The sequence below is a fragment of the Varanus komodoensis genome, unplaced genomic scaffold (assembly GCF_004798865.1).
Source record: "Varanus komodoensis strain SLA01 unplaced genomic scaffold, ASM479886v1 scaffold77, whole genome shotgun sequence".
NCBI classification, from domain to species: domain Eukaryota; kingdom Metazoa; phylum Chordata; class Lepidosauria; order Squamata; family Varanidae; genus Varanus; species Varanus komodoensis.
In genome coordinates, this window is record NW_025336442.1 from 654,386 (window position 1) to 682,238 (window position 27,853).

General features: G+C 51.1%; 1 protein-coding gene across 1 annotated transcript in view; it reads left to right on the forward strand.

Annotated features, from left to right (window-relative positions):
• The window catches only part of COL5A1 (collagen type V alpha 1 chain), a 145,725-nt gene that overhangs the window by 20,726 nt on the left and 97,146 nt on the right, over window positions 1–27,853 (forward strand). The window contains exons 2-4 of the mRNA XM_044453179.1: window positions 6,315–6,482; window positions 10,572–10,785; window positions 11,484–11,646. Of these exons, the coding sequence (XP_044309114.1) occupies window positions 6,315–6,482; window positions 10,572–10,785; window positions 11,484–11,646 (545 nt within the window). The remainder of the gene's footprint in view (window positions 1–6,314; window positions 6,483–10,571; window positions 10,786–11,483; window positions 11,647–27,853) is intronic.

The window sequence follows — 27,853 nt, forward strand, 5'->3', positions numbered from 1 at the left end:
TGAGTACGCTGCAAAATCACAGGCTTCAGTTATGGGAAAGCTTTGGCCTGTCAGAGAAGTCAGGCAATGGAGCCGGCGGCAATGGAGGTGGTGGGAACTCCATCGCTGGAGGAATGCAAGCAGGGACTGGGCAGCCCCGGCCAGGGATGCTCCAGGCTGGAAGTCTGCGCTGAGCAGGTGCTGGCCTGCATGGCCGAAGTGCCAGGAAGCACTTCCTGACAGTCAGGAGCCCACGGGTTTGGAATGGGCTTCCATGGGAGGTGGTTGAGGCCCCATCGGTGAGCGTGTTCAAAGATAGGCTGGACGTGCACATGGTGGGCACGTCGTGAGTGGAGCCGGCTGGATCCGGGGGTCAGACTAGGTGGCCCGGGAGGCCCCTTCTGACTCACTCTGTTTCTATGTTTCTAAGTGGCTTCTCCTGTTCTATGGTTCTTTGATTCTGGGACTTGTGCATGGGATGAAATAGGCATAGCCGCCTGACTTTGCCCTCCTTCAAATGCTGTCCTCAGCCTTTAAATGTATCCCAATGCACATGAATATTGAGCAAAAAATTGCCTTTAAATGTACGTGTTGTGAGAAAAGATGCACAAATATATATTTGGGAAGGGGGTTTTTTAATTGTCGAAGAATTAGAATGCAAGGAGATTGTGCAAACATAGACCTGAGCCAGAAATAAACAGATTCATTCCTGTTAGACCGAATCTTGCTTCCTGTTCATCTCCACTGAAAGTAGGGCCAGGTAACCTCTTGAGTTCTGCGGGTTAAGCACCCCCAGCCACTGAGAGCCACACACCTGCTGTCACAGAACCGGACTGGAATTGTGGCAGCAGGAAAAATCGTGGCTTGCCACCCACACACCTTCTTTTAAAGCTAAATTGTCCACTTTTGCCTAACATGCTGCTAACATGTGTTAGTCAAGGCTTTAAAAATGAACAAGCAAACAACCTCTGTCCTAACAAAAGCAGCTGTGGCAGGCGGCGGTGTGTGTAAAAGGTCACGGGGCCAGGAAGCTTTCAAACTGAGCAAAAGGAAGACTCCTAAACTTTGTATTTGCATGCCTGCATATTAAAATTAGATCTGCTCAATTCAGACTTGACATAGTCCTGGGCTGGGTGGATTTTTGCTGCAGAAGCCTTTTTGCGCTTGCTGCTGCATCGCCGGGAAACAGCAGGCTACCGATTCATTTAAAACAACGAGCCCAAACTTTGTGCCCAGTCAAACAGAGCAAGCGATGGCTTCAGAACAGGGACCAGGAGGTGCAACTCAGTACAGGGCAGAGCTGTGAAGTCTTCTGTGTGCTGCTTTCGGCCTGGTCTGGAGCCACAAGTCCCAAAATCAGCAGAGGAAGATGTGGCTCCCCCCACAACACGTGGCTCTGACACGAATGGCTGGGGTTGCTGCTGCAGGTTGGCGACACAGAATGGTGCCCCCTTGGCCCTTCCCCCCGACTGCGGGCCACAGTCCCGTTGCTGCACGGGCGATTTCTTTCCCTTTCAGGGATGCAGGGAGGCCAAGGGGTGGGCTCTGAACCTCCACCGGTGGCGCAGGAGCACGTGCAGCCCGAGGACGGAATTCCATTCGGAGACACTCTGGGGCCTTCCTTCCTGTGATAGTTGGGGCCGAAGGCAATGGGGCAGGGCCAGAATGCCAGCAGCGCTGGTCACTTTCGCTGAAGGCTCTTGCTACAGGAAAGCTGCTCTTAGGGGAGCAGGTTCAAACCTGTTGGACTTCGGGTGTGACCTCCGAAACGCTGAGAGTCCGCGGAGTGATTGGTGGCTGAGTGGAGTGGGCAGAGCCCCGGGAGGGGGGGCTGGCGTTGGCCCAGGCTCGGGCGCAGGCTCCGGCTCGCCAGGCTTGGCCCGAACGCTTTGCGAAGGAACATGGACTTGATGTCCCCATCCCCACGTCAGGCACGAGCTGTCAGCGGCATGTGCCGTTTCACTGAACTCCCGGCCTCTTTGCCTGTGTGCCAAGAAGGGGAGAGACTGTGGCCTTCGGTTGATTTGCAACCATCTTTCTGCCCAGCCAGAAGCTCCACTGGGGGCGGAGAGGGCCGAAGGGCCTTCTCCCCGACGGATGGCAGCTCGGGCTCTTGATGGCAGCGGGGTGGATGCTGTTGTGGATTTCCGGTTTCCATGATTAATTATAGAAACAATTATGTTCCTAATTGTTGGCTACCATGGCAGCCATCTTGAAATGGAGATGCTGGCCCTGGAAAGGTGTTGGCCTCCGCAGCACCCCAGGTTAGAGACCCTGGGCTGTCTTTCTTCTTTGCAATGGGAAATGCTGCCCTTGGATTTCTACTGTGGAGTCCTCAGTGGGGTGGAGCCGTTTCCAGCAGAAAATACGGTTCGTTAAGACTTCAGACAAGTCTCTGTGGGTGGCATTATGCGGGAAGGAGAAGCAGCTTGGCATCTCTTTCAAAGAAAACTTGCTTCTGCTCGGCCTGTGAGGAAATGTATAAGTCGTGGCAAGATCCCGCCTTTGTACTTGGTGTCTCCTCAGTCATTCCTGCTAGTAATTAGCCAAATTGTGTTTTCAGCACTACCCCTCTGGCTGTGAACAGTCAGGCCACCGTAGGTCACCAAATCCAAATAAGAGAGGCAGCAAGCACACATGTTCACACGGACATGCAAAGCCCTAAACGGCTTGGAGGCCGGTTGCCCGAGGGAGCGCCGTTCCCCATATGTGCCCCCGCCCCCCGGCCGTTCGCTGAGGCCTCATCTGAAGCCTTCATCAGCGCTCCTCCCCCTAACAAAGCAGGGGAGGGGAGTTGCCAGGAGGAGCGTTTGCTCTGGCATAGCTCCCCGACTTTGGAATTCAGTCCACCTGAGCTCTGGTTGGCATCCTCTCTTGGCCTTCAGGCACCAACTAAAGACTTATTCAATAGTTTGTTTATTATTTGTTTAACAGTTATTTTAATAGGTGAATTCTTTATATTTGTAATAATGTTGTTTTCTGTTGTTGCCAGTGTGGCCAGATTTCCCTTCCCTTCCCTTCCCTTCCCTTCCCTTCCCTTCCCTTCCCTTCCCTTCCCTTCCCAATGTGACATGATTTTCAAATGTGAGATATTTATTTACTTATTTTAATAGTTTATGTTCTAATTTTAGATTGTCGTTGCGCATGCATGTGCATATATGATTTATTATTTTATTAATTCCATTTCCTCTATTTTGGCTCTATTTAGCTCTGCTAACTCATTCACGGATTTCAGTATCAGCCTTCTCCCTCCTCCTCGTGGCTGCCCTCTTTTTTTCAGTTCAGTGGACTGGGAATGGGGCACGCATCTGAGGAGTGGGCAGGTCCTCCACAGTTACCAAAGCCCAAAACTGCCCATTTTTGAATTTTTTGCGCACAATTCAGCCTTGGGAGAAGGAAGTGGGAAGGCCGGCATCCCCATTCCTGGGTGCCATCGCACCTGGCAATCGAGGCCTTCTGAGTGCCACGTTGCTTCTTGTGCTCTGCTCGCCTGCTTCTCTGCGCCAGCAGCGTGCCGTCGCTCCTGAGTGCCACAGTGCTGCCGCTGCTCGTTAGGAAGCGCTGCGCAGAGTCTGTCCCCGCAGGGCCACCCGAGCGCGGCTCTGCTGAGGCTCTGCAGCACTCCTCTGCTCACGAGGAGGCTCCGTGCTTGGGCGGAGCGGCCTCTGGCGAGGGCCCGCTTGCCGGCTGCCCTGCTCAGGGCACCACGTGGCCCGGAGAAGCTGCCGGCGGCTCCTTGGCGCTGGCGCTCCATGCAGGGACTGGTCCCCCAGAGCGTGGGGGAGGGTCCTCTGGGGCAGGGCGCTCCGTGCCCCCCGTGCACCAGCAGCCCCCCAGCCTTGCCTTGGGAGCACTGGGGACAAAGAGAGCGGCTGCACAGAAGGGGCACGCCCTGGAGAAACCGGTTGGCCTTCCGCAGTGTGGATACTTGACCAGAGTTCCTGTATCTATTTCTGGAAAACTGGGGTGGCGGTGCTTTATTCTTCAGGCCGGCATCTGTCAAAGCAATGACTATGTAAACTGAAGCCCAAACCGTCCCGCACTTCATCACATTTGGTGCAACTTTCTTTGTTTGGGTTTTTAATTGTTGAGTTGGGAGGAGGGATTGTTTTGCAGATGATGGGCCAATGTGACCCCGGAGGCCAGTCCGACTCTGCCCACCGTCCCTGCACAGCCCTTGGGACTCCTCAGGGGGCCGCACCATCCCCGTACTGGGTAGTTTCCTGGCTGCGGTGCAGTTTTTGCCTCCCTTCATTCAGAAAATGCTTACCATGCTTGAAAATCATAAAAGCTGAAAGGCTGAATTCTCTTCCGTTGGCAGCAGGAGCTGAGAGCTCAGGTATTCCACCCACTCTAGGATGTGGCCCCAAAGAGGCTCTCCAAAATGGGGTTCAGCCCGGGGCTGAAAAATGTCCCGCTCCTCTGCCACGAAGGGCTGCCTCATCTTTCATTTTTCCTGCCAAATCTCTGCCCAAGGCCCATGCGGTGCTTGCGTCTCTGGCGATGGTGGTTCCCTGGAATTGCTGTGTGGCCAGTGCCACTGTTGGGACCCACACTTGTGGGGTCGGGGAGCTGCATCTTCAGTCCAGCAAGCCTTTGCATATGTATCTGCGTGCAGCATGTTCCCCTCTCCCCATCTGGACTCTCTTGCTCGGCACTCAGGTATCCATCTGCCATCATTCCTTGGAAGTCACAAAAAGCACCTCTTCAGGGCTTCTATTTTAGTATCTGTCATTGCTTTGATTTGGGATGCCTTAAGCATGCTGCAGTGTGGGAAAGCGGGATAGAAATGATTTCAGCAAAATAAACAAGCAAAGTGATTTGGCCCCATGGGGGTAGTTAATTGCCCTCGCTTGCAGCTGTTCTCCATTCCCTTCGAGTGGTTGCTTCATTATTACTTCTGGCTTACACACTGTCTGGCTGCTGAGACAGCATGGAAAGTTGTTCCGTCCAGGTCTGATCTTGCTTCCCTGGGATCCTGCTTGAGAGAGAACGAGAGTGAGCTGCTTGCTGCTCTGGTCAACAGACAGGCAGGGCTGCTGAGAAGATCTCTGGACCAGAGAACAAGCAATTATTTCACTCCTCCTCCAGCAGGCCATCTTAAAAATGACCCCGTGTTCTCAGAACTGGTCTTGCTCAAGTTTGCTCCCTGCTTCCCAGATTTTAGTTTGGGGAGAAGTCTGCATGGTGGATTCATAGAAATCTCGGCTTATTTGATACAATTGCAGGTAGGGAAGTTGGAGAAATCTGCAGTGGACTCCAATGAATCCACATTCCCAAGGTGTTGACAAGCAGATTTTCAGTAGACCAGTTTTTCCTGAGTCATGCAGATCCTGCAGACTTGTGGACCATTTTTAAAATTTTCCATAATTTTACAGTATTTCAGTCATGGGAAAAATAGGTGAATATTTATTTAAACAACTTATATGCCGCCCCATCGCATAAGCCTTGGGGCGACTTACAATCATAAAATAAAAAAGATGAATAATGTTCAGCTCTTCAGAGACTGAAGCTTAAAAATAGACAATTTGGTGGGGTTTGCACAGTTTCAGAAGTGCAAACATATATGAATTGGCTTTCACAAAATCCAATCCTATCAGTGAGCAGATGACAGGACTGGGGTGCCCAACGATCTATGAAACACAGAGGAAATGGATTTTTTAGAGTCCACACACTGCTGGCTAAATGTAGAGAGCTTTGCTCAAGAGGTGATGCTGGATGAATGAAGCCAGATACCCTGTGGGTTAGGAAGCAGAGCCTGAGGTACTGGGCAAGGTGTTAATGCCTGCCTTCCAACCCTCCAGGAAGCCCTGTCACTCGACAGTCTGTCCCCGGTTCTGCTCATACTGTGTTTGCTGCTTTGGGTGTTTTGGCTCTGCAAAAAATAAATAAATATGTAGATGCATCCATTCCATTAAACAGTTATTTCGCCTTTTAAGAAAAATGTTCAGCATCAACACAGATGCATAAAATCAGGAATGTAGAATGGAAAACTGGTTGGACTATTTTACACATTTAAAGAATAAAATCTGAAAAGCTTAGAAACTCCCATATATTTGGAGGTGAAACTGCACTGTGAAGGAAACATTTCTTTTCACACACACACACAGATAGGGTTGCCAGGGTTTGAGTTTGCTTCTCTCCAAATCGGCCATGTTTCATTAGGTCTCTTCCTCTTTTCTCCTCGTCCTCCTCCTCTTCATTGCTGGCATCCATGAATCAAATCTAGTTGATGTAATAGGTTAATTTGTGTTTTTGTTAATGGGCAAGCTGGCTCAGTTGGAGCCTGGCCACCCCTTTCCAGCTGCTAATCCTGGCTTCTCATTTCGTTTCAGCTGAGCCTGCGGATCTCTTGAAGGTACTAGATTTTCACAATTTGCCCGATGGCATAACAAAAACAACGGGTTTTTGCACAAGCAGAAGGTCTTCCAAAGGAGCAGATGTGGCTTACCGAGTAACAAAAGATGCGCAACTGAGCGCCCCGACCAAGCAGCTCTACCCTGGTAAGGCTTTGACTCAGAATTCAGTTAAGAAAGCCCGGCACATCCTTGTCCTGATCCTTTGCCCCTCCTGCGACGGGGATGGCAGGCACGGAGTGGCCGCAGCTCTCTTGCCCAAGCACTGAAGTCCATGGCGGATGTGTGGGCCAAGCAAAGTGTTCCCTGGCAGGGAGAGGCCAGGAGCTCGATGGAGCCAAGTGCAGTGTCTGCAGGCACATAGGAAACCTTGCTGGATTGCCCCAAGTTGAGTATCCAAACTGCTGCCAGCTGTGCAGGGTTTGAGTCGGTGGCCCTTCTGAGTTGTACTTGGAGAGGCTGTGCCTGGAATCCACCTTCCCCAAAGTTGCCTACACAAAGGGACAGCAGGTCTCGAGTTTCAGGGCAGTGTGTTTCCAAGTCCTGCTGGGAAATACCACAAATTGCTGTTAGAACCTTCTCCATGCAATCATGGGCTCTGCAGCAAAGCCGCGGCTTCTTGCGGAACCACATCACTTCCCCAAAGACGTGGCCCTTAAGGCCCCGTGGCCCCAGACAAGGCAAGCACTCCCCGGAGAGGTGCACCCAGCACTGACAGTTTATTCATTTCTGCACCAGACTAAAACCTTTTTATTCACCCAGTATTTTAAAGTCTGGTGGGGTTTTTAGGATGGGAATTTTATTACATGATTTTACACTGTATTTTAATTGTGCTGTTACCGTTGTGAGCTGTCTTGAGACCTATTCTGCTATAGACAGAATAGAAATGTTTTAAATATTGGCCATGCACATGGTAGGCATGTCCTGAGCGGGGGGCCGGGGGTCGGAAGGGAGGCCCCTTCTGACTCGCTCTGTTTCTGTGTTTCTAAATAAACAATTAAAGTGCTAAGAAGCCATGCATGCACCGATGATGTGGACAGAAGCAGTGGCGGTCTCGTGCAAGATGGCTTGTGCTGTTATTCCTGAGGGTGCCTGCACCACCCTCGTGAGGTCCTTTTCTTGCTGTCCCACACACCCCACGCCCAAATCCACTTTCTGTCTCCAGCCTAATTCCTTCGTTCAGCTCCACCTACATCCAACATGCATTGTGCTATCTTGCAGTAGCCACAATCTCCTAGAGGGTGTTCACTATGTTATGATCAGGTGCCAAGACCCCTTAAAATGTGGAGATGGAGGCAGACCACTTCACACAATGGAACGGCAAGTTTACAGCATGGCTCATCCATGTGCTAGAGAGAGCCACAATAAGCCCACCAGGCTTAAATGCCGAAGATAGCCTGCTTGCTCCTCCATGTACAATGTCGTAATTCCTCAGTGGAACACACGTGGGTTAAACAAGGGATGCATGAAGGATCTATTTCAATTCATTTTTGTCAGGATTTAACTTTCCAGAGCAGACATAGACTTAAATACAATCTGTACTGGAAGTATATATATTTCTGAGCCTACGATGTGATTCATGGATCTGGAGGATGGGTGGTGCTCTTGCGTTTGCTTCACACCATTCAGGGCTGATCTCTGGGACTGAGCAGGTCCTGGAATTGCATCTTGGGTCATGAGAAGCCCTACCTATCATGACATGCCTCATCCTGAGATTTGGTCGCTTGAGGCTCTGCAGGAAAGGCTCGTAGCGGAGTCAAAGCAGGGTGAAAGCAGGACCTTGGAGAGCTCCAAGGCCTGCCTTGGCTGGAACTCCCTCTCTCCCCTGGGGGCTATAGGAGAACATTGTCTCAGCAGGGGGTTAAAGTTAATTGAACTGCAGCATTATGTAGGCTGACAAGATGCCCCAGATAGCCAGCTCCATCACTCCTGGAGAAGTTAATTGGAGTGCTGAAAGGCCCTCACCTGCTTTTGATTTCTGAGGCTTCTGCAAACTGAGGCGATGGAGGTTCTGCCAGGGCACGATCTTTAAGCCAAGGAATGATGGTAGGGCTGTGTCTTGGGCCAGGAGAACCCTGAAGAACTGGCTGGCCTATCCATGCAGAAGTGGCCGGAAGCCTCAGCTGTATTTCAAAGGGACCAAGGGGCAGGGGTCATGGCAGCAACCAAATCTGAGCTAGTGCATAATTTCAAGCAGACACGCCTGAATGAAATGGTTGAGGAACTTAAAGGAAATTAGTGTTTGGATAAGGCTAGCAACATTTCACACATGACGGATGGCGTCTCTGTGTCACTCTGACAAACACCTCTGTTGTTTGTGTATTGTGGGGCTAAACCCTGCTGGCAAAGGAAAGGGGTTTGGAAGATGAGACCTGGCACAAATTATGCCTGGTGTACAAAACCACTGGAAAGGGAAGGGTATAATTTAGACCTTGGATATGTCACTGGGATGGCTTCCCGGGCCTTTCTGAGGCCTTCCATCCTATTTTCTTTAATAACACACATCATCCAAATGACTAGATGTTGCTTCAGCTTCCAACAAACAAATGAATGGATGGAGAGATAAAGATAACAGAAGTAATTGCAGAGCAGTTTGCAACTGGAAATGGTGCTTGGGGATTTGAGTAACCAAGGGTGTTGGGACGGGAAGAGGCCAGGACACGTTGCTTTGCATGAGAGCTTTCCAGCTCAACACATGCTGTATTTTGGGCTAATTAAAAGGTTTTGTTTCCCTAAGCTGGTAGTTTGAGGGTCTTCACATTCTGCTTCTTCACCACTGCCAGCACAGCACAACATTAAAAAAGAAAGTGATTTTGTTTGAAGGGATGTGACGGGAATTTCTAGGGTGGAGGTGGGAGGCAGGGAGAGAGAGCGAATCCACTAAGAGGACCGTCATGCTGATCTTTTTTGGTATGGTGAGGCAGGAATGGGAAGGCTCTGTTTGCCATATTTCTGCCTGAGAGGCTTCCACGCATTGGCCCAGGAATAGGGCCCAAAAGGAAGGTGGTGGCTCTGGTCTTCTGGGATGTCTGAGGGCAAGATTCAGGTTCAGAGAAGTTTGTAGGTGACGCATTCCAGTGGTGGGCAAAAGCAAAGGAGTTGGGACCAACATACCAAAAATGCTTGAGATTGTGGCACATTTTAGCTTAAAGCTCTTGGTGGCCTGTCTTGTACAATGCAGCACAACTCAGCATGGATTATTTACTTCACAGCACCAGTGGAAGGCACTTCGCACGTCCAGTTCTTAATCAGGAGTTGCTGTGTTGCACAAACTTGAGGTCTATTTTAGGGTTGCATGTAGATTGCATAATCCATGCTGTGCTGATGTCAAGAACTGGCCTGTGCTTCCAACTTCACTTCTTTTCCCTCCCAGCAGATCAACTCCAACTCCAGCCTTTTATTAGGGTAAAGAGGGCCAGCCAGGACTGGTTCTATGATACAAAGTGGGTAATGTAGAGGTTATAAGCAAAAGCACTAATCAAGTTAAAGAGCCAGCTTGTTAGAGAGAGAAAGAGTACAGCTCATGCTAGAAGTTGATCCCAAACTGAATCCCCCGCTTTCTTCTAGGCCATCCTCATGGAGGTTCCTGTTGCTTATAGGCCAGAGGACATGAATGCTGGGCGTAACTCAACTGACCAGCTCTTTTGTTGCATCATTGAACAACAGGCCTGATTAAGTTCTGTCCTTCCCCATCTGGTCCCCCCGTTCCACAGTGTCTTCCCCTGAAAAGGCAGTGGCCTTATTCTGAAGCTCCCTGGCTTGATATTTCAGACTAAGACTTCCAGCCCCACCTCTCTTTCCAGTTCAGATTCCAGATTCCATATCCTGGAATGCTGCCTTTGGGAGAAGCGAGGCTGTTGCCTACACCTGGTTGGCTTGCAGCGCTACCCCCTGAGTTGGAGCGGGGCATGCAAATTGGTCGCCCATATGCCTCACCTGCGTCACCGTGGGCTACATAACTCACCGTAGGCTGTTGCACTGGGTCAGCCAGCCCACCACCAGTCAGGAAGGTGCTGAAGAGGCACCTCGACCTTCTAGGATGTTGGGTGGAAGGAAGGTGGAATTTGCTAGCGTCCACCGTGATTTGTGGTCTGGGGAAGGGCAGGTGACTAAGCTCCTCTGAGACCCCGCATTGGGGTGACCCGTGCCACCCCCAAGGACTGGACTTGGCCTGCGCTTCCACATGAACGAATGAATGAAGCAGCCTCTTTCCCCTCTTCCCTCTTCTGGTTGCAGCATCTCCATTTCCAGAAGACTTCTCTATCCTGACCACCGTAAAAGCAAAGAAGGGGGGACAGTTCTTCCTGCTGTCCATTTACAATGAACAAGGCATCCAACAGATTGGTGTGGAGATGGGCAGGTCTCCTGTATTCATGTATGAGGACCACACTGGGAAGCCAGGCCCGGAGGAGTACCCTCTTTTCCGGGGCATCAACCTGTCAGATGGCAAGTGAGTGCGCTTTGGAGCTACTGGCTGGGAGATGTTCCAGGGTTGTCCAGCTTTGGTATTCAGTATGGCCAGCTCAGAGATCCTTTGAAAGGGGAGTGGGGTCCATGTATGTAAAGAAGCTGCAGCCTTGGGCCATCTGCTCCAGCTCCCAACAACCTCCAGGGTCCCAGAGATCAGCTGCTCTGGTGGAAGCCACTGAGGGCCGTACTTCGCTCTGGCACAGGGCTGACAGCCTTGCTGAAGAGCAGATGTGCCCTGTTCAGAACACTGAATTGCCTCGCTTTTTGGCCTTGTGGCGGGAAAACAGCAGCAAACTGTTTCCCCCCCACCAGGCAGATCTGGGGGGAGGGGGTAGCAGGAGTCCTGCATCCATCCTGTGGCCCATACATTGCTCACATCTGCTCTGCTCCAACTCTGTCGTTCCCAAGCCACCCAGCCCAGTGCTTCCATGTCATCCAGGGGTAGGGTATGGAAGCCACCCCAGGGCTTTTTGCCACAGCAGCCTGCATTTTCCTGATCCGTGACCCACCCTTTCCCCATAAGAGTGGCCGTGGAACAAGCAGTAGCGATCCCTGCTTTCTATGGCCCACGGACATTCCGGTAGCTTGCCTCTTTGGACGGGTGGTCTGCGAATTAGTTCAGGCATGCATCAATCCCAAGGCTCTTCCTAAGTTTTGGCGGTCCTTGTTCTTCTCAAGGTGGCACCGAATAGCCATCAGTGTGTACAAGAAGAATGTCACCTTGGTTTTGGATTGTACAAAGACGATCACCAAGACGCTGCAAAGGAGTGAGCACCCCATCATTGATGTCAATGGAATCATCGTATTTGGAACCAGGATCTTGGACGAAGAGGTTTTTGAGGTAAGGGTAAAAGAGGTTGGGGTGCAGGAAAGGCCTCTCCAGTGGCATCTGCATCTTCTGAAAGCATGTTCTGGGCCGGAAATAGTGGGCAGTCCATGTCTGCATTAAGACCACTGGTGGTATCAGCGCCATAGTATCTTCTCCTGGGTCGTGAGTGTTCCCCATTTGCTGGTCTCCAGCCATTGCTCCGTGCTGTTCTTTCTTCAGAGCAGGTGCCAGTCTGACAGGTGGCCATTTGTTCTTCTCCTGTGTTGGTGTTCTTGCCCATGAGTGAAAACCCAGGGAGGGAGCACTTAGCCTTTTGGCCTGGCCCTACCCATTATTTACCTGCTGGAGAAGACAAGAGCAACCTTAAACAGGAACAGACTGCTCCGGTAGAACAGCAGCAAGCGACCCCTACAATTAGGATCTGAATGAGAGAAAGGAAGAGAGACACTTTCTCTGACGATTCCCTCGTATTTGTTAGTGTGGAGAAGCTGTTCTGGGAAATCCACATGTGTCGGTCTGAAAAACCCAATTCTTCTGCTCCTGCTTAAAATGGTCTGGGAGTGCCAGGGCCTGGATTGTGACTCCTTGTGTCATTTGCCCATGTTGTGTGGAATGCACTGGGTCTGTTTCTGAGTGTCTCGATGCAATGTGTTAGAGGCTTCCACCTTGGTGTTTGGTCCCTCTGGTAGCAGCTCAGGGGGGAGAAATGGCAGGAAGCCCCCGTTTCCATCAGGTTCCATTTTTCCAGCATTTCTTTACTCCATGTTGATCAGCCTGGTTTTGCCGTGGCTTCCCCTGCCTCATCTGGACTCTTTATGCCAGAGAGTTCAGCATGTTCAAAATCCAGTGTTGGTTACCTGGGGAAGGCCCATCCAATGCTCTTGGCACAGTGGCCATGGAAACCCATACAGCTTCCTGGGGGCCTGTCAAGAGAAGGCTCACCTCTCCTGCTTCTTAATTGCTCACAGGAAGTGTTTAGAGAAGAAAGTTATCAGCTGTGAGCCTAACATGCTGACAAGTGAAGGGGTGTCCTCAAGCAACCCCGCCCCCATTGTTCAGTTTGAGAGGTTTGGTTTTTAGAGTCGGGACCCAACTTTTGCCTTGTAGGTTCTTGACTTTTCCTTTATTTTCACTGGTTTGACTTCCAGGAAGTGAATGTGTTTTGATGAGCCATGTGCCCTCCGGACATTACTTTAGGGATGGGGGCAGGCCCTTCCACTGTAGCCAGAGAACAGCCCTGGGACACTGTCAAAAGTCCAGATTTCCCCCCGATCCCAAATGTTTGGGAACTGGCTTGTTTCAGAGGTGATGGGATTCACTAAGGTAGCTAAGCCTCCTGGGAATTTCACAGCTCATAATACAGAGCCTTGAACTGGGCCCAGCAAGCCATGGATCAGGCTGCCCAGCTTCTGTATTTATCATTGGTTGGGTCAAAAGAAAAGGGGCACGGACTTTGGCTCTGCCAGCGGGTAGCGCCTTCTTAGGTGGTGATGATGACGTTGAGGACTATGCTTTGGGCTGCCTAGCAATAAAACAGATGCCATGGAAGAAGTTGTGCCTTCTTTTGCAGCTTGGAATGCTGCAACAAGACTCTCCCTGCTTGACAATGTTATGTGAGGACTGTCAGGTTTGTGTAGCCAGATATCGAGGCCAGGGACCGGGACTCCAGTTGACAGCTTTCATCACTGTCTCCAAAGCAAGACTTATTCCTTTCCAAGAGGCTGCTGTCAAGTATCAGCCAGGCCCCAGGACTTTTTCCACCAATGTTCTGCTGCAGACGTTTCCTGCAGCAAGAAAGGGGCAGATGGCATCTGCCAAATGTTTTTTCTTGCCTGCAGAAATACACGCATGTGCATCTGGAGGGGGCTTCCAGTATGGGACGGTCTGGGGAGGGTGGCGTCCGCCTTGGAGAGGACTGCTGCTGAAGTCCAAAGGCGCAGGAAAACTTCTAGGTGGCCTGGGGGGTCCCTTCTGACTCGCTCTGTTTATGTGTTTCCCCTGAATGGGAGCTTCTGGGCTGCCCCTCATGCTGTGGGCTGATGCTATCAACCCCCCCCCCCGCATTTCCCTCCACCTCTCCAGCCCAGCATCTCACCCTGTGGATTATGCCAATGTTGGTACCGCCTGAAATGGAAAGCACCCCTGCTTTGGCTATTCTTGAATTGCGAGCTGCTGTATTTGCATATCAGTGGCCCCTCGAATCACCTTGTACATCCTAGCAATGCGCCAGAGTGCTGTTTCTGCTTGCCCTGTTCTCAACCCCAGATGTGAGCATGAGCAGAATATATCTGCCAAGAAAGTTTGCATGTTCTCAAACATGTGCTTGCATTTGGTTTGCACAGTTTTCTTTGTCTATCTTGTACACTTTTTAAAGACCTGCACTATTTTAAATTCCCCACATTTTATGGGGTAAATGTATGCAGCTGTGGAAATGTGCACATGTTTGGGAATTCCTTTTGCCCAATTTTCCCATTCATGTAAAATGAACATTGAGTGCAAACATGAATGCAGATTGAGCAGAAACTAGCAGCAGGCTGGTGTTACTCACCTCCTGATCCCCAACTCATCTGTGGTTTTTCACAAGAAAATTTCAAAAGAATTGTGAGCTGACCTGGCCAGCTGGGAATGCTTACCCCAAGGGGAGTATTTTTAGGATTCTGACTGCTTTCAGGATCCACTGACAGCTTTCAGCTGAAGGTGTGCCGGGCGGGGAGAAAGTTTAGGCCACGCTCAGTTAAGTTAAGCCTGAAAAAGGCTTAACTTGTCATGTGACAGAGGGCCATGATAAGCAAAGCGGCGCAGTCCATGAGCCTTCACATAAGCTGCCAACTTTCTATGGTGTCACTTCATGGCCTAAAGGGGAGGAGAGAGTTTAAAAATGTTCCTCCAACATTCTTTCAGTGGAAAGAACAACTTCCTCTCATTAAAATTCAATTAGTTTCAGCTCCAGATTGTATGCCTCTTTCTCCATGGAGGAGGTGGAGTGGGTTGAAAGAAAGTCATGTTTGACTTTGCAGCCAAGCATAAGGTTGTTTTTTGCAGAGATGAGGTGTGGAACATGAAGGCACCCAAGTGAGCATGCAGCGGGGACAACCGGAAGGCAGGGTGGAAGTTCACTGTCCTTTGGACGGGTGGGAAGCTGACCCTTGCCAGGCATTTGATGGGTTGCGAAGAAAGAGCAGAAAGGTTCAGTGAAGGAAGACGGAATTAGGGGTCAGTGGAGGCCACATTCGCTGGGAATTCAGAAAAGCTAAACAAGTCAGCCAACTGCACATGAGCCGGTCAGATATGGTGCTCAGAGTGCTGCGCTGGAACGTGGAAGGAAAAATGCTCTAGACTCCATGGGATGAGCTTTGGTCTTGCGTGGAAAGCAACTGTAGTTTAGATTTGGATTTGTGCTTTGGCAGAGAGGGCAGGAAGGGGGGTCCCTTATGACCAAACAGAAGCGTTCACCCACGATTCACAGGTGAGGAACATGCATGAAGGTGGGTTCGTGTCTGGTTTGTGTCTGCCTTGCGGGGCCAAGACAGGAATGCTGGGTGTCAGGCTCGCTTGCACCACTCTCCTGATGCCTCTGAAAGGAACCAAAACTAGGCGAGGGCAAGAAGTGTGGGAAATTAATTGTCGTTCCTTTCTGGCCAGGGTTTACTCAGTTCACAGCCTCTGGACTGAGCACAGATTTGGATGGAAACTTTTCGAAATCACAAAGTGAAAAAAATGTGTTTGACAGCATTTCAGAAGAAAAACAATAGCAGCATAACCTTGAAAGAGCTTTTAATGCGTGGGGGAGGAATGTGCCCCGTTCCAAGATGTACACATTGGATGCATGCCTTTGGAAACATGCGTTTGAAAATGCACGTGGCTTTCCATGCAAAAGGGAAAATGCAAAGCCTCTGATCGAATATGCACTGGGGTTAGAATGGCATTCAGGATGGAGTCAGGGAATTGCGGCTACCTCGACGTTGGTTCAGCAGCCTCCGCCATCGTTTGACCAATGTCCCCAGGCATCAAGGCCTGCTTAAGAAATGACTGAAATAAGAAGGTGGAGACTCAAGGAAGGTATCCCTCCTTACTTGCCTCACACCCGGTTTGCAAAAAGAGGTAAAGGAGTGGGTGAGGGAGGCAGTGGAGAGGCTTTGGCCAGCCTGAGAGGCCTGCAGCGCTTGCCAAAAACTCCCTAAGCCTCTTGATCACTGTAAGGAGCAGCCAGATCTCCAAAGAGGAGCAGGGGCGTGCTGGGGGGGTGGGCGACACCCACACAGGCTCACGTGATCCTCCAGCCTCCCTGGCACTGCCCCCACCCAATTATTCCTAAAGGCACTAATCCCTAGTTTAATGCTCACCACTCCTTGCTTTCCCTTTGGCATCTGTCATATTTTAATGGGCTTGTACTGGGATTGCTTTCGGATCATCTGCGGGTTGGCTTACTAGATCGTTATCAGACTGAAAGGGATTGTTCAGCCAGAGCAAGCCTACGAGAGGAGCCTGGGGTGCTCCTTGCGCTTATTAGAAGGGCTCATGAAGGATCCCAGAGGACCCGTCTCTGGGATCTCTTGCAGGCAGGCCAAGGGAGGTTCCGAGCCCAGGGCAGAGCCCTGCCTTGTCGCTGGTTCAGTGTCGAGCACCTTCCGCTGAGAAGGGGGCCCTCAGGAGGAGAGCATGCAGCCTGAGAAGGAGTGGATGGTGTGGAGCAGGCTGTGGGAGCAAGAGGAGGGGAAAGGCCCTTTGGGCCAGAGGAGCCGTGGCCTTCCAGGGAGGCGCATTTGTGTGCTCGCCTTCTCCATTCTGGTTTCAACATTTCACGGGCGGACAGATAGGCGTGTTGAAGGTGGCCTGTCCTGGCCACGCGCGGCAGAAGAGTCGGGTGGGAGAGGCTTGCCAAGCCCCACGCTGAGCCGGGAGCACTGGGCGTCCGCTTCCCGGCTGGAAGGGCCAAGCCCAAAGTGGAAGCCCCTGCTAAGGTGCAGTGGGCAGCATTCCCAGCCGGTGGGTGGTGGTGCTCAGCCGTGGCGGCGGGGCTGAGCCTCTTTCAGCCTGAGAGCTGCCTGCCCCGTTGGAGGAGCTCTGGCACGGTGCACCTGGGATGGGTGAGACCGACCCAGAAGACCGGCGCGGCTTCATACAAGCTGTGCTGAGCTTTTAGCTCCCCCTGCCAGGAATGCAGCTTTTGGAGAGGCTCCACAACTTTATACGGGGGCGGGCAGTAGGGTCTCGCTTTCTGAGGAGCCATGAAGGGGTGGATTTGACTTCTGGGGGCCATCTGGTAGCCCGATCAGGTGCGCCTGATTCGGGGACACAGAACAGAACCGCTGCACAATGAAGGTACAGGAGACACAGAGATGGAGCCTCCTGGCCTGTGGCAGCTTTGGGCTGAGGGGTTCTTTAAGAATAGGGGCTCCAGCTGCCCTGTGCAGGCCTCTTGGGGCTCTTTCGGCACCGGCTGCGCGTTCGCAGTTCAGAACTGGGGCATCCTCAGCCTCTGCTGAGCTGGGATCCAGACACCAATTCGGGTTAATTTCCCAACCACCACCACCTTGGTCAGCAGCCAGAGGGAGCAAATTTATGACATTGGCTTCACGTTTGACCCCTTCTGCCAAAACTGATTTCACTTTTCTCACTGCAAAGCCCTTTAAGGAAGCCTTAAAAAAAGATGATGAAGAAAAAACTCTCAGGAACATCACACAGAGTGATGGAAAATCTAAAATCGGCCGAGCCAGCGTCTTTTTGCACTCTTTATATTACAAAAACGGATTGCTCTCCACAAGCCCAGAGTTATAATTTATGGTTTCAGTAGTTGGGGTCCACATCAGTTTTGATCCCTGCTATTGCTATTTGCCAAGGGGCAATTTTCCTGCTGGAATAGGGCAGACTTCCATTGTCTGGAATAAATCGTGGAGCAGTTTGGGAGTAGGTTTATGTTTTTGGTGGAGGAGCTTGTGGTGGTGGTGGTGGTGAGGTGAGGAAGTACTTAGTGCTGCCTATGGAGAAAAAAATGTCGACATTCTGCCCCCGGAAAAGCTTCAGGTTACTCTGGAGAGATGCGGGCTGCAGTCAAAGCAGCGGGGTCTTCCCCATTGAAAAGCCTTTCTTCCCGGTGACTTGAGCAAGGGACTCTGCAGGAGGCTGGCTGACCTCCTAGGGAGACCGAGTAGACCCCCCCTCCTCCTCACGAGAACCCTGTGAGGTAGGCTAGGCTGAGAGACTGTGCTGGCCCAAGTCACTCCATGAGCTGCATGGCCAAGCACAGACAAGGACCCCGAACCCCCGGTCCCAGCCCCACACCCCCACCACAGTACACCACTGGCTTTGAATCCTGGAAGAAGGCAGTTGGAAGGGGCCAGAAGGCCACCAGGCCCAACCCCTGCTGTTGCAGGACACCAAGGAACACCTTTTGAATGTCTCCAGCGAGGTAATAGGTACCATCTGCTCTGACAGTCAGGAAATTCTTCCTGGTTAGTCTAAATCAAGTTTCTTTTAACTCAAGTCTGCTATTCCTTGTTCTGCACTCTGGGATGAATAAGAAGGGATCTTGCCCTTCCCCTTTGCAACAACCTGCAAGGTACTTGTAGAGGGCTGTCCTGTCTCCCTCAGTCTTCCCTTCCTGAGGCTGAACATGCCCAGTTCTCAGTCTTCCTCACTGGGCTTTCTCTCCAGTCCCTGAATCATCTTGTTACCTTCCTCTGTGCCCTTTCCAGCTTTTCTGCATCTTTTTAAACTTAGGTGCCCACCGCTGTGGACACAGTACTCCAGGTGAGGTCTGACCAGTGCTGAGCATAGTGGAACTAATACTTCATATGGATTGGGAGTGATGCTTCTGTTTGCTGGAAGCCAGAAATCGGTGACACCTGAGAACACCAGCTGGTGTCCCCACATGACGCCTTGCCCAGGCCAAGGACACATGTCAGTTCTTTCCACCCTGTGGGAGCACCTGATTGGCTCTCCAGCATCAGCTGACTCCCTAGAAATGCAGGTCTACACCTCAGCCTCCAACCTCTACACCTCACCTGGCTCCTTCTGCCCAGCTGCTGCTCGGGCCTGAACCCCAGGTCATGTGGTGTGTTCAGAGCTTAGGGAGCCATAGCCAAATCTGCATTCCGAGATGGTCCAAGGCAGGAATCCCCGACACAAATCTGGCGTCTGGAGACCTTCCTGGGTGCTCTTGCAACAGGGCCGCCCTGGCCCGGCTGCCACTGGAGGGAGATCGCTGGAAGCACGTTGGCCTCCCTGCTGTCATATTTGTGATGATAAATGGGTTGGGCGAACTGTCCTGCCCGTCTCCCTGCAAGGGAGATCTCCAGCACAGATTCCTCAGCAGACTGGCTTCTCCTGTGCCACGTGGACACTTTTACTTCCTTTCCATAATTTTATGCAAATATTACTATAGAAAACAACAGCAACAATAAACCGCTAAACAAAATGGTGCTTTCCCCCCATAGAATAAAGTATGCACATATGCACGGGGGAGTTTGTGCAGTTCCAGAAGTGTGCACTTGTGCAAGTGTGCATACAATTATATTTGTGAACTGTCTAATTCTGTCTGACGATGAAATCAAAGGGGCTTGAGAATCTGCCAAGTACAGATGGGGTGGATTTAAAAACTCTTTACAACATCACTATCTCCTTATCACCAGATTTTTGGATCCAGCTGTTCCAAAGGGCACAGAACTTTTGCTCTGGAGAGCTAAACTCTCCGAGGGTGAGCACATTCCAGTGGTGGCTGGTGGGAGGAAGTGGCAAAATACCAAAAATCTGAGAGATCCCAGCGTAATTTAGCTTGGTGCTTTTGCTGACATTTGCAAAGCCTTTCAAACTTTTGGAAAGAAAAATGGGGACAATGCACAAGGGCAAGCTAGTACCAGAACAGTTGGCAGTTGAGGGGAAGTCCTTCCTGAAACCCCCAGCAGTCTGGACTGGGGTGGGTTTAGCCTCTGTCCGAGGTTTTTCACTCTGCCCCAGGAGGGAGCCCTTTGGCCAGGCAAGTGAGGAAAAGGCCTGTCTGTGGCGCTGGCCCAGAAGCGCACCTCGGGGGCTCACACGAGTGCCTCACTCCAGGCTGGAGGCAAGCATCTCGCTCGGCCCACAGAGCCAAGAAGCCAGGTGAGGAAAATGCCCAGCCCCGCTCCTTCGACGCACACCCGCCTCTTTGTGGGGTGTGGGGAGGCGAGAGCGGCAGGAGCGCTCCAGATGCTCCTGACGCGGGCCTGGCAGAACAGGCCTCTTGGCAGCCGGCAGAGAACAGCCGGTGCACTGGCTCATTGGCGCTGACGGACAGCGGGAGATGCAGCTCACCCTTTGTTTTCTGGTGTGCGGCTCCCTCTGTAGTCCGGCTGCCCTGCCAGAGAGCGGGAGCACACTGGTGTAAATCTTTCCATGGGAATCATTGCCGCCCGACTGTACTTTCCCCCTGGATTCCTGGATGTTCATCTCTCCCCGGCCCCAGAATCGGAGAGGAAGGGGTCGCATTTAAACCAAGAGCTGGCCCAGGCGCATGCTGCATCCAGCACCTGTGCGTTGCTGATCTCGAGCTGCACACACGCACGCACACAACCACACAAGCTTCAGAGCCCGGCAGGGCTGATGAGGAGTGGAGGACTGGCTTGTGCCGGGCTGCCTAGGTGTGCCATGGAGCTTCGCTGCACTTTGCTCATCAGCTGTGGGGACCCCCCCCCCGTGGCCTCCCCATCCTGGCATGCAGGGCAAGCCCTGCCCTTGCTCTTTGCACCTCTTCCAAAGACACTGTCATTCTCCACGTGAAGTGGAGAGGGCAGCAGCCCACACGAAAGTGTGGGGGTGCTTTCGCCGGTGAGGGACAAAGGACATCTCTGGTCACGCACTTTAGAGACGTCGCCAGCATCTTCCGAGAGGGCCAGGGAGAAATCCTGCCTGAGGCCCTGGAGAGCCATGGCTGCCAGCCAGCGTGGACACTCTTGGGTTGGTGGACCAGCGACTTAGGCAGGGGCAATAGTTCAGGTTTGGAAACCACCCCCTCTGCACGCAGGAGGCTGCGGCTTCTATTCCAGGCGGTGCCTCTAGTTGGGGGCGGGGAAAATGTCTGCCCGAAGCCCCGGGGGGCCATCCGTGCCAGTCAGTGTGGACCACGCTGGACTCAGTGGCCGAAGGGGGATGCCTCTGTGAAGGCAGAGTCCTCAGTTCCCGCATTCTCCTAACGAATTGTACTGGTCTGGGGAGAAAAGAGTGTACATGCACCCGCCCCCCGCTGCACATTTCCTCCTCCTCCTCCTCCTCCTCTTTTCTGTTGTGCAAATCAAACAGATCTAAGAACATGGAAAATCCATCTTCTGCCAGAGGAATGGTTTTCTTAATAGCAGCCACATGCTGGCTCGGCTTCATGAAATGAATCTTATAAATGAAACTGTGCCATAGCCTGCAACATAGATCATGCAAGAGCAGTAATGAGAAGTTAATTCCTGGCCAATAATTTGGTGGCTGAATCCTCTCCCCTTCCTCCCTGGATCTGTTCGGTGAAAAGCAGTTTGAGCCAAGTGATGTGTTCTTTCAGAATGTTTTCCCCCTGCAGCGACTGTTCGCTCTTACCGTGTGCTCCAGGAACTTACAGTGGTGTTGCTTGGCTTGAGAGGATGCTGAAGTCATGAGGTGGCCCTGCTTTGTGTCCTGGGAGATGAAAACCATGCACAGCACTGACCTCCCGCAAGAAGAAGGGACTTTCAGCAAGGGATGTTTCTGCAGCCGCAGCCCGCTCCTCTTAGCAGGAGCCCCGACTGGCTGGCGTTGTTAGGGGGCTGCCACTGGGAGGGCGGGTGGGCGCACAAGCCCATTTCGGCAAATCTGCATCCGGCCCAAGGTGACATCTGCAGGTGGGCCCAGTGGCTTTCCTTCTTCCTTTGGAGAGCTTCAATGCATGAAAAAAGGGCCGAAAACTGCAGGAGAGAGCAGGCTTCCCTTGGTTAGGAGTGAATGCAAAGAAACCTTTGCATATCCTCAGGGGTGAGATTATTTTGTTTATTACTCTCCTATGTTGCCCAGGCACACCACCACTAGGGGTGGTTCCCAACAAACACATCCATGCAGCTTCGTACAACCAAACATAAACTAAACGTCTAAAAAAGTGTAACACTACACATTGTGTGCCCGTTAAAGATGTTGCCAAAACCTTCTGGCATGTGGGGGAGGCTCCTGCCTCTCCCCCCCCACACCACACAGACCAGCTCAGCAGCCAACGTGTGAGTCACTGGAAGCGTGTGAGTGCAAACTGAGCCCTGTTCACACGGCTGGTTTGGCCGGTGGGCGCCCAGCCATCGGGGGGGCCAGAGCTGGCCGCACACAGCCGTGGAGCCAGCTGCTGCTGCGATGCGCCTCTTCTCATTGCTCCCTCCAGATTATTTTTTATTATTTATTTTATGAAAACATTTTTATGCCGCCCCATTCGCCGAAGCCTCGGGGCGGCTTACAACAATAAATTAAAATAACATTTTAAAATATATACATTAAAATACAAATATATAATATAAAACATACAATATAAAACAAGCCACTCTGGCCAAATAAAATTCAATAATATTAACATTTAAAATACTGCTTAAATAAAAAGGTCTTCACCTGGCGCCGAAAAACAAATAACGACGGCGCCAGGCAGACCTCTCTGGGGAGCGCATTCCATAACCTAGGCGCCACCGCTGAGAAAGCCCTCCTCCGAGTAACCACCCTCCTAACTTCTTCCACGGAGGGCTCCCGGAGGAGGGCCTCTCCCGCCGATCTCAGGGGGCGGCTGGGCATATATGGATGTAAGCGCTCCTTCAGGTAACCAGGACCCAGATGCCCGTCTGGGCATCACGGGTGTCCACACAGGGGGCAAAGGCTCTGAAGAGGGAGGCTGAGGAGCTGCCTGGGGCCGCCCAGTTCAGGCCCTGCGGCCTTGTCTCCTCCCCACACTCCGGAACGCCTCCCCAGCCCCTTCGCCGGGTAGCGCCTTCCATGGTACTGCCCTGCCTCAGCAGCGGCAGGGTGCGGGAGGTGTCCGAGGCAGCTCCCCAGACCTCGGCCTGGGCATCCAAGAGAAACTGCGGCCGTGCCGGTGCTGCCGAGGCCCTGGAATCCCATTAGCTGGGAACCAGCACTGGACCAGGCCTGGGTTACTAACCAGTCGTTTGTAGCGACAGGGGCCCCCCAAATCCAAGGGAGGCTGGGGATGCCTGTCTCAGTGGGGCTCTCCATCCCTTTCAGCTTTTATTTTGAGCTTCATAAGAGTTATCCAGTTTAGTCTTCCCTGAATGGATTGTTTGTTGCTCAAACCAGTGCTTCTGTTTTTTCTGGGAGGGAGAAAAAGCTACATTTCGTCATGCCTCACATTCTAGTACTGGAAGGGAGTATTTCCTTCAAATACAAACAAAATACAAAGATACAAACAATTGAATGCAGAATTCCAGAGAATAGCTAGAAGAGATAAGAAGGCCTTCTTAAATGAACAGGGCAAAGAAATAGAAGAAAACAATAGAATAGGGAGGACCAGAGATCTCTTCAAGAAAATTGCAGATATGAAGGGAACATTTCATGCAAAGATGGGCATGATAAAGGACCAAAATGGCAGGGACCTAACAGAAGAGATTAAGAAGAGGTGGCAAGATTACACAGAAGAACTATACAAGAAAGAGCTTAACGTCCCTGATAACCACGATGGCGTGGTCACTGACCTCGAGCCAGACATCCTGGAATGTGAAGTCAGATGGGCCTTAGGAAGTCTGAGCAACAACAAATCTAGTGGAGGTGACTGCATTCCAGCTGAGCTATTCAAAATCCTAAAAGACGATGCAGTAAAAGTGCTACACTCAATATGCCAGCAAATTTGGAAAACTCAACAGTGGCCACAGGATTGGAAGAGGTCAGTTTACATTCCGATCCCCAAGAAGGGCAATGCCAAAGAATGTTCAAACTACTGCACCACTGCACTCATTTCACATGCTAGCAAAGTTATGCTCAAAATCCTACAAGAGAGGCTGCAGCAGTATGTGGACTGAGAACTACCAGAAGTACAGGCAGGATTTCGAAGAGGCAGAGGAACTAGAGATCAAATTGCCAACATACGCTGGATCATGGAGAAAGCTAGGGAGTTCCAGAAAAACATCTACTTCTGCTTCATTGACTGTGCTAAAGCCTTTGATTGTGTGGATCACAACAAATTGTGGCAAGTTCTTAAAGAGATGGGAGTACCAGACCATCTTATTTGTCTCTTGAGAAACCTACATGCGGGTCAAGAAGCAACAGTGAGAACTGGACATGGAACCATTGCTTGGTTCACAATTGAGAAAGGAATTCGGTAAGGCTGTATACTGTCGCCCTGCCTATTTAACTTATATGCAGAGCACATCATGAGAAAGGCGGAGCTAGATGAATCACCAGTTGGAATTAAGATTGCTGGGAGAAATATCAACAACCTCGGATATGCAGATGATACCACTCTCATGGCAGAAAGTGAAGAGGAACTAAAGAGCCTCTTGATGCGGGTGAAGGAGGAGAGTTAAAAGTTGGCCTGAAACTCAACATTAAGAAAACTAAGATCATGGCATCCGGTCCTCTCACTTCCTGGCAAATAGATGGGGAAGAAATGGAGGTAGTGACAGATTTTATTTTCATGGGCTCCAAGATCACTGCAGATGGGGACTGCAGCCAAGAAATTAAAAGACGCTTGCTCCTGGGGAGGAAAGCTATGGCCAATCTAGACAGCATACTAAAAAGCAGAGACATCACCCTGCCAACAAAAGTACGTATAGTCAAGGCTATGGTTTTCCCAGTTGCAATGTATGGCTGTGAAAGCTGGACCATAAGGAAGGCTGAGCGCCAAAGGATTGAGGCCTTTGCATTGTGGTGCTGGAGGAGACTCCTGCGAGTCCCTTGGCCTGCAAGGCGATCGAACCGGTCAGTCCTAGAGGAGATCAACCCTGACTGCTCTTTAGAAGGCCAGATCCTGAAGATGAAACTCAAATACTTTGGCCACCTAATGAGAAGGAAGGACTCCCTGGAGAAGAGTCTAATGCTGGGAACAATAGATGGCAAAAGAAGAAGGGGACGGCAGAGGATGAGGTGGCTGGATGGAGTCACTGAGGTGGTTGGTGTGAGCTTGAGTGGACTCCAGGAGATGGTGGAGGACAGGAGGGCCTGGAGAAGTGTTGTCCATGGGGTTGCGATGAGTCAGACACGACTTTGCGACTAACAAGAAGAAGAAGAAGAAGAAGAAGTAGTTTATCCCCCCACCCCACACACACTTTTCCTCAACGCAGTCCCTTTCCACAGTCTGATGATATAAAACAGCTTGATACATAAGGAAAAATAATGGGGAGGGAAGAGGAATAAAACAATGGGAATTTGGCCAGAACACGCCCTCTTCCCTGTTTCAATTCCTTTTGTACAGCCTGTTGCTGCTCACCTAAGGGTGCCTGTCCCTTCCTTCTATTTGTAAAACACTGTAAGAGTTGGAATTAAAATTAGAGGCTTAAAACAAGGCCAATTTTCCTCCAGCTGCTTGGCTTCTTTGGACACGGGGAGTGGGTGGAAATGTGAATTGCAGGATTCAATAACTAAACCAGAACCAGAGATTATGGAGAGAGTTCTGCAGAAGGAGGAAACATAATATAGAATGACATGAGGAAAGCAAACCCCCAAGCACAGGGCAGGCTGCTTAAACTCTTGCAAGGCCACAAAGATGAAACCCAAGGCCAGTCAAATCCTTGGCAGGCCAGAGCCCCCAAAATCCAGCTGACTAGCAGGGTTTATAGTCCCTCCAGGCAGCTCCATCTCTCCAACAAAAACTCAATGATTTCCTTCACAGCAGAAGCCTGGCTTGGATCAAGCCTGCCGACTGAGGGGAGGCAGACGGTTCCTGAGGGGGTGGGCAGAGGGCCCAGAGGTGCCAGCAGCAGCAGCCTGCTTCTGGAGCCCAGTCTTGCCATTTCCAGCTCAGTGTGGCTGCCCCTGGTGGCAATGCGAGCCTCTCCGTTGGCAGCCATGTGGTGCGTGTGGGAGGGGTGAGGAACACCCCTGCGGTGGGCAGTGAATTAGGGATTTCTGCTGTGCTGACTTGAGCTGCCGCCTGGTTCTTATTAGACTTCATGACCGCAACTTCTTTTCCTTCATGCCAGCCTCACAAAAGGGTCCCCAGCATTGTTTGTCTTTCCCTGGTTCCACTGTCTGAGCAAGTAATGTGTGGACCTCAAGAAAAAGGAGCAGTAATGCATGCTGCGCATGTTCACTCAGATAAGGTGACTAGGACTCAGGTGAATAAGACTGGCTCCCAAGTGGGAACAGGATTGCTGCCTAACTAGCTTACGGCTTACAAGGATCCCTGACTGTTTGCCTGGAGGAAATTTTGCGAATGGTTGCATTATATATCCCGATTCCAACAGGCTGTGGGTACTGTTTCCCACCTCAAAGCTTTGAGGAGTGCCCTGGATTTCTGTTGTGGGCTTCTGGTCAGCAGCCAGAACTCTTTTGTAAAACATGACCCTATTTTTCATGGGTTTGGAAGCGTTGCTTGAAACTCCTTGTAGGTTATGCATAAATAACAGGACAGAAGGACGGATGGTCAACAGATTGAAGACTGAGACACTGCAGGAGGAGGAGAGCTTAGGATAAAAAAATTGGCTTCAAAACTGAAACCAATCCACTTTTGCAGGCTGGAAAATATTAGGATTGTCTGTCTCTTTTGGTTTCTGTTTTTCCCAGCCTTTTATTTTTCACATCCAGAGCCCTGGCTTGGCCCAAGCCAAAGGCTGGGTTGGAACAGTCAAGCTAACTCATAAAGAACTCGTCTTGTCAGGGGCATTGCTTTCTGCCTCTTTGACGAGTGGCCTTCTGCGCCATCTCCTCTGCTGCCATTGATGTAGCAGGAGCAGAATTCTGCCAGCCCGTGGAGAGGTTGGAAATTAGGCAGGAAGGCTCGCTTTCTCAGCTCCATCTTGGGGACTACTCAGAAGCAAGCTCAGTGGGACTGATTCTCAGGCAGGATTGCATCCAAGTGGTTTTTAAATCATGTCTGGGCCGTTTAGTCACCTGCCTCTGCTGTTTTTAATGAACAGAACAGGACTTCCAGCTTCTGAGTAAGAATGCATATAGGTTTGCATTCTTTCTCTGTTATGAGATCATTTCCCTTGTTGGTTCAATTACTTTCTCAGTTTATTGGCACAGTATATATTGAACAATTGATTTTATCATTGTGTTTCAGTTATAAGCTGTCTTAATATAGAATATGAAGCATGTTTAGAAACAGAAACAGAGAAACAGAGCGAGTCAGAAGGGGTCTCCCGGGCCATCTAGTCTGACCCCCGGCTCCAGCCAGCTCCACTCACAACATGCCCACCATGTGCATGTCCAGCCTGTCTTTGAATACCTTCACCGATGGGGCCTCAACGACCTCCCGTGGCAGCCCATTCCATACCCTCGGGGTCCTGACTGTCAGGAAGTGCTTCCTGGCATCCAAATTGAACCTTGGTTCCCTGAGCTTTGCTCCGTTGGAGCGCATCCTGCCTTCTTTTTCAGGGGAGAACAGGTCTCTACCCACCTCTGTGTGACACCCCCTCACATGCCTGTATGTTGCCAACATATCCCCTCTGAGTCTCCTCTCCTCTAGGCTGAAGAGACCCAGTTCCCTCAGTCTCGCCTCATATGGCTTCCCCTGCAAACCAGCCACCAACCTTGTGGCCCTTGGCTGCACTGACTCCAACCTGGCTATATCCTTCCTGTAATGAGGGGCCCAAAACTGAGCACAATACTCCAGTTGCAGGCGCACCAGAGTCGTATTGAGTGGTAGTAATCCCTCTCTTGATCTAGAAGCCACACTTCTGGCTATGCAACCAAGGGTGGCATTCGCCCTCTTGACCACCGCATCACACGGCTGACTCATGTTCAGCCTGCAGTCAACCAGCACCCCGAGGTCCCTTTCACAAGGGCTGCTCTCTAGCCACTTGTCCCCTAACCTGCACTTATGACACCCGTTCCTAAGTGCAAGGTCTTGCACTTATCCACATTGAATGCCATCCTGTTGTCTCCTGCCCACTTCCATAGTCTGTCCAGATCCTTTTGGATCTGGAGTACCTGCTCCTCAGTTGTGGCCACTGCTCCAGTTTTAGTGTCGTCTGCGAATTTGATCAGCAGACTGTTCACCCCTTCTTCCATGTCATTAATGAAAAGATTAAACAGGATCGGCCCCAGGGCTCTGTCCTGGGGCCGATCCTGTTTAATCTTTTCATTA